General features: G+C 40.5%; 1 protein-coding gene across 2 annotated transcripts in view; it reads right to left on the bottom strand.

The window, feature by feature from the left end:
* The window catches only part of syt14a (synaptotagmin XIVa), a 44963-nt gene extending 35555 nt beyond the window's left edge, over positions 1–9408 (bottom strand). Inside the window, exon 1 of one of the 2 annotated variants that reach the window (XM_032500439.1) lies at positions 9275–9408. In XM_032500439.1, coding sequence (XP_032356330.1) covers positions 9275–9287 — 13 coding nt within the window. In that variant the 5' untranslated portion in view covers positions 9288–9408. The remainder of the gene's footprint in view (positions 1–9274) is intronic. The other variant, XM_032500440.1, reaches the window with a different exon arrangement.
* Positions 9409–9809: the final 401 nt, after the last annotated feature.

Here is a 9809-nt window from a genome sequence, read left to right as displayed (position 1 = left end):
TGAACACAGTGAATCTGACTGCTGTAGATGTGACAAAAATGCATAAAAGTAGTTCTGTTTAGTTCCTGTGTTGATACTGCAAGGAGTGCTTCTGGACCGTCTACAAATAAACATATGCTTATTTTTTAAAAGTAAGTGCTGTACTAGCAGGATACATGTTATAATTGAGGTAAGTTTGAAGACACTACCTTATTTAATCATTAAATTGATAGCCTACATATCTTTGTTTTATCTCTTTTCTGTGTTGTAGTTTGTAGACGGTCCCAAAGCTCTCTAACTGCCAGAACTAAACACAGCTAAGTAGCACAACTTTCATACATTTCCTTCACATCTACTGCAGTCAGATTCATTGTATTCACTCGGAAGGAATCACTGCACATGGGTAGGCACTTTTAATGACATTTTAAACATGTTTAGAGGCTAAAAACACGATTAAAACTTGCCCTGTTTAAGCCTGTTGGGTGCTAACTCTAGCAGGAGGATAACCGATTGTTTTCGTTTTTCTCTCTACTGACAGCAAATTTATTCAAAATGTGAGCCAAGATGGAAGGGACGGTTTCTAACCAATAGCCGGTTTTGCCTCAGCGGGCAATGGTCACTCACCTGACTTCACAAATGTGTGACCGTGCCATGAAGCCGATGCACACCCGTGCTCGTCTCATGAGATGGGCTGGACAGAGAGGAAGCTTTTTTTTTTTTTTAATTCTTCCTCAAGCATTGTCTTTTCCAATTATGAGAATTATTAGACACTGTGGGGTACCTGTGGCACTTTTGAGAGTACAATGAAAAAGTGCTGACTCATAAAACCTAGTCAGGACATTGAGCGGTTCACGTGATCTCTTTTTGAGTCTGACAGCAATCAATTTAAAGCACCAGTTGTGATCAATATGTGCAATTACTGAGTTCTTGATTCTCACCCTTGGCTTCACTAAGTCTGTCTCACTTCTGCATGCTAAATCAAGGAGAAGTCGGTGGCCTCACAGTCCTTCCTCATGCAGACATCTGGGGCCAGGCTGGAAACATTTTTAGGATTTGTCCCAGTTTCTTTAAGGAATCTCCTCTACCTGCCCCCTCTAATCAGGCTGCCGTGGCTAACGCGTCTGGGTTAAGGAGAGAGGGATGGACTAAGAACGTGGCACACAAAGATGGGCTGAACAAATTGACCTGACAGATATTTGGTTGTGTGAGGTCAGTGGAAAGAACATGCTGTGAGAGAAAGAAACAAGGGAAAAGAAACTTGCTGCCCCAATTAAGTTTCAAACTGTAAGTTGAATATTTACTCGCTTTCCAACTTCTGAGGGAAATAACCCTTTAAACTGCTAGTCCAGAACAATGGGCAAAGGCATGACCCACCCTACTTTAGCTCTGATTGTCTTTCCCTGATATTCTAACTCCAACAATAAAGGTCCCATGGCATGAAAATTTAAATATGCATTCCCCCAGAACTGCCTATGGTCCCCCAGTGGCTAGAAATGGCAAGAGGTGTAAACCGAGCCTTGGGTATCCTGCTCTGCCTTTGAGAAAATGAATGGTCAAATGGACTGATCTGGAATCAGTTCCATCCCCTTTCTCTACTTTGCCCACCCAGAGAATTTGGCCCGCCTATGAGAGAGAGACATCATGGCTCAAACGAGCAAAGTGGCAGTTGGTCAAGGCAACACCCTCACCCTCCACCTTGCCCCCCCCCCCCCCCCCCCCCCCCCCCCCCCCCCCTTAATAGATACAGAATCAGAAATGGCACATACTAAGGAAAGCAAAAAGCACCATGTCATGGGACCTTTAACCAATCTCACTCCTCATGCCTAAACCTAACCAAGCCATCAACGAATTAAAGACGGGTCATGCCTTTGATGTCCCTCCAGGCCATCCATTCTAGAATCAACTCTCCATTATGTACACCAGCCAGTTGCTTACTTTGCCAGTGTGCCGTTTGGTGCTGGGCAGGTAGCATCACAGTGAATTTCGTTTTTTTCGCTAAAAACAGTTGCCTGCTCCATCTGTAAACAAAGCTAATGAGAGTAATGAGTGAATCAACACAGTAAAGTTGTGGGCTGTAAAACCAAAATAATTAGCTGAAACTTGCCACTACGTAAAACTAAAGTGGATTGCAGAATTGATCGTTCTCTGTGAGTTTGTCACTATGAGTAACCACTCAAAAATGTGTTTGTCTTATGTTTATGTCCCCTAAAATCTCTTAACTATACTTAATTGTATCTGTCCAAAGTTTGTCACTAGAGAAGTGATTTCTCATTAATGTCCTGAAGGGGGAAATGTCTGAGAACTTCCCTGAAATTTGAGATTCAAACATATCCTGGGCAAACTTGGTTAGGTAAATCATTAATCCTTAAGCTAATCACTGTCTTATACACAAAGCCAGCAAAGAAACCTGACACCTGCGGCGCAGAGCGGACTGTCAGTACGGAGAGCAAAAACACACTGTCAGCGTAGTTGTCAGCCACTGCCAGTTACAAGCTAACAAGTTAACAAACTAAACAAGAAAAAAGATAACTACTTAGCACTCTGATACATCTGCTAGTCTCTGATTTTAGTGCACAACAGACTCCTCATCTGAGTCTAGTCTCGCAATGCCAGACCTTCCTCCACAGCGCTGCAGAGGACCTGGCTAGTCCACACAGTTTTCCAGGATGGGAGAAAAACGTGCTTTTACAAGAAAATCACTTAGACTCTTTATTAAAACTGGCAGAGGGAAGGTTCGTGTTACATCAGGTTGTTCATGAAACGTGTTTGCGTTGTCATATTGAAAGGCAAGAAGGAGCGACTTTAGAATAAGCTCCAGCTAAGCCAATTAGCAAATGGAGGATACAGTACGTCAAAGATTAGCCATCTTACCTGACAGTCTGCTGTAAATTGAGAAAGTAGCAACAGTTTCCTCACACTACAGCTGTATAACATATTTTGAGGGATTGGGTTTTCTTGTGAGAAAACTGTGTGAAGCCACAGCCAACTATTGCTATTATAAATTACCAGCACTGTCCCTGGCCCTGGGCTCTGACAAAGTAGTGCAGTTGACACTTTATTTTTAGAACAGACAAAGCCACATATACCCAGTTTAGAACCATAGTATTCATTTGACAATTACTGTGAAGTACTATAATAGCTTGAGCCTGCAAACACACAACAATTTTTTTCACAACTTTTTTTTTTCAAGAAAATCTGTTCTTCCCAAATCCATCTCCAACCTCAGGGTCAAATGCTTCTTCAGCTTCTCTGTGTATGTTTCTACTGGGACTGATTCATCAATGTTACAAAACAGGTGTTTTATTTATTATTATTTACTATTAGTCAGTCACTCCCGCTATAAGAAGGAAGAATTGATGTCACCGTTTCTCGTGATTCTCCCAAATCGTGTGAAATCAATATGTAAACAATATGTAAACTACACAAAAAGGCCTTCACTTTGTCTCAACCTGACATCAAGCCCTGAGATGACAGAAACATCTAATATGCAGCGGAAATATTGTTGATGATAAGTCAGTGCAGTGGATCACCAATCCATCCTACTTACCGTAAAAAACACTTGCTCATCAAAACCTCAACAAATCAAACCTCTGAGGTCCTGAGCAGAAAAGTCCTGGGAACAATCCGCTGAGGAACCTTTGCAAACATGTTAAAGAAAAGAGTCTTGTTCAGACTGCCGGCACATTCATATTATACAGTACATATTGGCATATTCATTGGCAGATTGTATCTTGATTGATTTTGAAAAACACATGAAATGTGACATTTTGCTAATCGGATTCAAACCACATTTGGAGGCGGTTTCAAATGGTTCTACAGATGCGTCTCAGCCTGGATGCCCTGGCCACTTAAATGGGATTTCAAAGTGTCTTTTGTGTTACCCGTGACGCGACACGCATACATCAAATCCAGAGTGACAAACGTGCTGAGCAGAAAACATCCTCCTACTAGCAGAGTGCTAAGGAGGACAACATGGAGGAGAACAGTCAAGGAAGTACTCTGCACCCTGACTTGACAGGGAGAAATTATGGACCCCATTTCTCCTGCTCCCGCGTTGGAAAGCCACGTCACCATTTACTTAATTCAAGAAGCCTATGTCGTTACAACAGCAACCCATGCAGATGTGGCTGGCAGTGCACACAAATCTAATCTGATCACTTGCAAATAACTTATGGATCGGGACAGCCTGTCTTAAACATCTGATTTGAGACATTTGCCTTAAGTCTCAACGTAGCCTATAACTGCACTAAAGAATAATGTCTGAGTCCACAATTCAATGGGAAATCATGTATCCAAGTCACAGAGTTGTATGTTAATCTGTTGTATGGATAGACTTTTAGTATACATGCAGCTTTTGTCTCAATCTCTAGATTGCCTTATCTTGCACAGCACAGCGCAAAGCCCGTTGTCATTATACCGTCCATCGCACGCGACTAGGATTAGTGCGTGTCTGACAGGGTGGAGCACATGGCATCACGATGGTGGCTCTCCCATGGACGATATCATCGTGATGGCTGGCCATCAACATGATATTGTCCATGGGCAAAACCCTAATTATTACCTCGTTAATCATAAAACTGTTTGCTGCATTATTTATTTATTTTTTTGCCATTTGGACCAACCCAACATGTAGAAAATAATGCACGTTTGGCATATTTTTGCCTTATTTGATATAGCTAACATATTAGCATGTTAGCAAAAAGCGGCACTTTATACATTGAGCAGACATAGAACAACATTAACATTCATTTAGAATCTTGCTTCAGTCTCTCTGACAAATAAAAAGGCTTGTCTTAGTCTTCACTAACTCCTGTTGGAAATATCTGTCCCGCTGCTAACCACTCCACTGTGTTCACAAGCAACTTTGTAAAGACTGACAGGCTCCTCGCTGCCTTTTAAACTTGTGTAATACTGAAATGTCCTGGTTTGATTTACGGCCCACAGTTTCACTTAGTTTCACTTTGAAAGTAATGTATTGCTCTATTCCAGATAAAATGTCTCATATCCCACATTAGCTCAAATGGTCCAAAGACATATTGGCTATTATCGCCTCATTTCCTGTTTCTCACTCCCCAAAACAAACATGGCCATGCCATAGAGGAGGAGGGGAGAAGAGCTGAAAAAACAGGAAGAAACAGGGTTCAGGGAAAAAATGGTCTTAATGTTACAATAAACATACGTGATCTATCTTATATTTCTTTTTGGATGTAGCTCCACTGGTTGACAAAGGCACCAGAGGACAAATGACATGTCAGACATTTCATTAAGATTCGAAAGATACTGTCAAAATGTCAGTACAGAAGAGCTTTTCTGTTGATGTCATTTTACAACATAATATTTCCACAGCTAAACACCTCCTGCACTGCCTACTCTGTACCTGGCTCCAACTCAGGACTCAAGGCTTCATACAGACCACACACATTGAGAATACAAAGTACGTGAGTCGGGCTGTTTTCGATCCGCCAGCCAGAAAACAGAGCTTAACCAGGATATGTGAAATCCACTTAGGCCTGCAGTCGATCTGTCTACAGCTTGTCACAGGAGCTGATGTTTGGAGCTCAGTCCCGGGGCTGAGCAGTGGAACCACACACAATATACACCAGTCCTCCCCAGATCACATTTCTACAAGAAAATCCTCCATCTTTTTACAGCTTTTATACAAGTCAGTGTAAACATTTTTTCCTTATGTAAATTTCTATTGCCGTCTTTAAATTAAAGGACAATTCCGGTAAATTTCAACACGTAGCTCTGCAGTTTGTAAATTTGGAGTGCCGTGAGTAGAGAGAAAAATGAAAACAATCAGTGCTGCCTACACCATGTTATCCTCCTGCTAGAGTTAGCGCCAAACAGGCTTAAACCGGGCAAGTTTAAATGTGTTTTTAGCCTCTAAACATGTTCAAAATGTCATCAAAAGTAACTACCCATGTGCAGTGATTCCTTCAAAGTGAACACAGTGAATTTGACTGCAGTAGATGTGAAGGAAATTCATGGAAGCTGTGCTAATTCAGCTGTGTTTAGTTCTGGCAGTTAGAGAGCTTAAGGACCGTCTACAAACTACAACACAGAAAAGTGATAAAACAAAAATATGTAGGCTATCAATTTAATGATTAAATAAGGTAGTGTCTCCAAACTTACCTCAATTATAACATGTCTCCTGCTAGTTACACTACATCACTTATTTTTCAAAAATAAACATATGCCTATTTTTGAAAACATGTTTGTATCTTTTTTCTGTGTTGTGGTTTGTAGACGGTCCCGAAGCACTCCTTGCAGTATCAACACCGGAACTAAACACAGCTGAATTAGCACAACTTTCATGCATTACTTTCACATCTACTGCAGTCAGATTCACTGCGTTCAGTCGGAAGGAATCACTGCACATGGGTAGGGACATTTAATGACATTTTCAACATGTTAAGAGGCTAAAAACACGTTTAAAACATGTCCTGTTTTAGATTGTTGGGTGCTAACTCTAGCAGGAGGATAACACGGTGTAGGCAGCACCGATTGTTGTCGTTTTTCACTCTACTGACAGCACTCCACACTTACAAACAACAGAGCTATGTGTTGAAATCGACCGTAATTCTTCTTTAACAAAAAAAGCTTTCATTTACACAACCTTGACGAAGTCTCTCAGTGATCTTTTTACAGAGAGCCTGCTGCGTATATCCAATTAAACAGCTTAAGGAGCTCTGATATATTTGGTATTTAAGGCAGCACGCTTTGATAATAGCAGTTGTAAGATGATGATCCAGATATGAAGCACAACCTTAATTTGCAAAATAAACAGACTTAATCGCATAAGGGATTGTTAATTAATACATTGATAACGTTTCTAAATAGCTGCCAAAAAAAAGCTATAATTTGTGAGTCACACTTTTGACTGACAGTGACTGAATCAACAGTAAGAGTAAGTGTTCTAAAATGTAAAAGAAAACATTGAAATGCAATGCTTGCAATATGATTTTCACTTTCTTTTTTACACATTTTGGTAAGACGCACTTGGGGTTCCAACCTAATGAGAAAGTAGAGGTGTTTCAGTATTCGTGTTTAGTATTCAGTTTCTGAACGGTGGAGGCACAGGCCAACAGTTTGGTGACGCCGTCTGCGTTTTACGTCATCATTTTTAATTAGTCTCGGTAATACCATATATTGCGGCAAAATAGAGAGGAGGTATCAGTATCAAAATTTGGATACCGCTCAACTCTAGTGTCGGCACAGAAAACCTTTCCAGTTGTTCTTACATGTATGTGAACTTTAAATGAGATGACAAGTTAAATAATAACACATTTTAAAGAACATAATTACTTGCAAACACTGATTCATGCAGGCACAATAAAACAAAATCTGAATTCATTCTTTGCTCTAACCTTACATCACAAACACAGCCAAAAAGACAGCCTCCCACTGGTGTGGGCAGCCCGGCCTCTGGATGCTGCAGGTGTCAGTCAGGCCCACGGCTGCTGTATAAATCTCTGCGGAGCCAACTAGCTCTGGTGAAATATCGCTGACAGGGGCAGCTGTAACCACGGCCTTTCAGGAAATGCCACGTTGCTGACTAATGTAGTCAGTGGGTGGGGTAGAATAAGCATCTAAAACATCTAAGGTGTGGCTGTCTGATGAACTGGAGGAGGTATGATTGTAGTGAGACTGCTGGAGATGAGGCAGGGTTAGATTTAGTAATGCAAGGGTGTGGAGCTGCCCTTTATGGTGTATCTCGTGAATTTATGCTCCTGTTCATGCTAATTCTTCATGTGATTGTGCCTAACATAAAGAAAAAATACTTAATCATGGGAAACAATAGCTTAAAAGTGTATTATGCTAAGACAAAACTGAATAGACTGGGATCCGATGGGGTTTTAATAACTTCCTCCAATGGTAAAATTTCAGATATAAGCAAAACTGTCCAATAAACAAGTTCATTAGACCATGTGGCTGTAAGGTCATGGATCGCTTGATGAAAAGTGTAAAATTAAAAACCACAACATGCAACATTTTACGCTATGGTTCATAGCGAATAAATCAAGCTCTCTGTGCGGCTGGCATTTATTTAAACATCGTTTTTCAGATTCTCCCACATACGCTTGATAAGTCTCATGCAAAACAATGTGTTTCTGAATGTCAAAAGTGATATCAGCAACACCCCGAGGCCCGGGGCTGGTGGGTGGTCTAGTTGCCTACTTTACAGCAAGAACTGGATAAACCACATAACCCTGCTGGTTTCTGAACAAAGATGTCATGTATTCCCTGTGGCCTACTATTTTACCTCTTTTCCCAAAGACTGGTGCAGACCTTAAATCATTACGGGTTTGGGGCGTCCTACTGGCCTAGTGGTTTAAATGCATCGTATGATTACAGCATTCCCACTTGGATTGTGGCTGGGAAACTGTGTTGTGTCATTTTTCATATCTCTTTACCCTCATGTCTTGTCACCTCTCTACTGCCCATGTATAAAGGCATAAAACATAGCCATACAAAAAAAAAAACTACAGGTTTGAATGTATATTTGACATAATATTTCCCATATGTGGATATTTTCAGAAAGCTTTATGTTTTGATTAAAATACTCTCTATTAATATACAAAACAGATAATTTATCATTGAGCTATTGTGATGTCCTCTTTTTAGTGACATCAAAAGTCCTGTATTCTACAGCTGCAAGCATTTAAAACTGATAAAATAACACCAAAGCTACTTACAACCTGCCAAGTTATATAAGCAGAGAAAGGTGTAATTTAAGCACTGTTCACTGTGCAGCCCAGAAACAGAAGCTAAAACCAAGAGGCTATACACAGAAAATATATTTAATATACAGTCATTATAAACTAAACTTAGTATTGTAGATTATCCCAAAGCTGAACCAGAGCTTTCAAAGAACATGTCCTGGGCTAAAACCTCAAACTCCATATGACATTTGCTGTCTTTAACCCAAGTTGTAAAGTACCAGCATGCAACGAAGCTACAAAACGACCAGCCGACTTCGACGAGAACCGAATGACAGCCGGAAAGAAAACACAACCAGCTATTTCGGCTACATAGCAGTTGAAATCGCGGAGCTGTCCTTTCAGCACCACCGTTAGAAAGACCGTCTCACGTGTCTCTTCTACTCTCACACAGCAGAGGAAAAATCCGCTTCCCAGACATAAACAACAACTTAAACTGATTCCACCCAATGCAAGCACCGTTCTCCTGAAATCATTCACACTTTTTAGTTCAAAAAATTCAGCTGTGAGGTGTACTGTTTCCAGCCGAAGTTAATAATGAGTAAACGCAGAGACGATACTGGCCTACTTACCATCAATCGCCATGATGTTCTGTTTGGGCTTCCACCAAAGCGAGCGGTGAAGAAGGGGGAGCGGCCCACTGCAAGGGTGCGGGCAGGGGGAGATTCATAGGGTGGTACAGTCCACCAGGCACCCGCGAGCAAGCTGACTGTCTGTAACAAGCAATGTACAAATAAAAATATCGAACTTTAATTAATAAATAAGAGAAAACATGCTACACATAACAGGTTGATAATAGCTCAGCAAATTATTTATTTTATGCGAGACAGACTGTTATCATCTTATGCAGCTAATAATAGTAATACTAATAATAAAAATAGTTTAATTTTGTTCAGCTAAGATACATCAAAAATATAATACATGCTAATAGTAGCTAAGCTACTTATGATAGCATCTAGCTAGTAGTGGTATTAACAAGATACTAATGCAACCGAATGAAAGTTAGCTGAAGAAAGTTAGTTAAAATAGCTTCCTACATGCTAAGATGCAATAGTAGATGCCTATAAATTGCTAATTAATCGTAATATTGGAGCTTAGCTAAGGCAA

The sequence above is a fragment of the Etheostoma spectabile genome, chromosome 20 (genome assembly GCF_008692095.1).
Source record: "Etheostoma spectabile isolate EspeVRDwgs_2016 chromosome 20, UIUC_Espe_1.0, whole genome shotgun sequence".
Classification (NCBI taxonomy): Eukaryota; Metazoa; Chordata; class Actinopteri; order Perciformes; family Percidae; genus Etheostoma; species Etheostoma spectabile.
The sequence above is the reverse complement of the archived record's forward strand: the minus strand, read 5'-3'. Positions and strand labels throughout refer to the sequence as shown.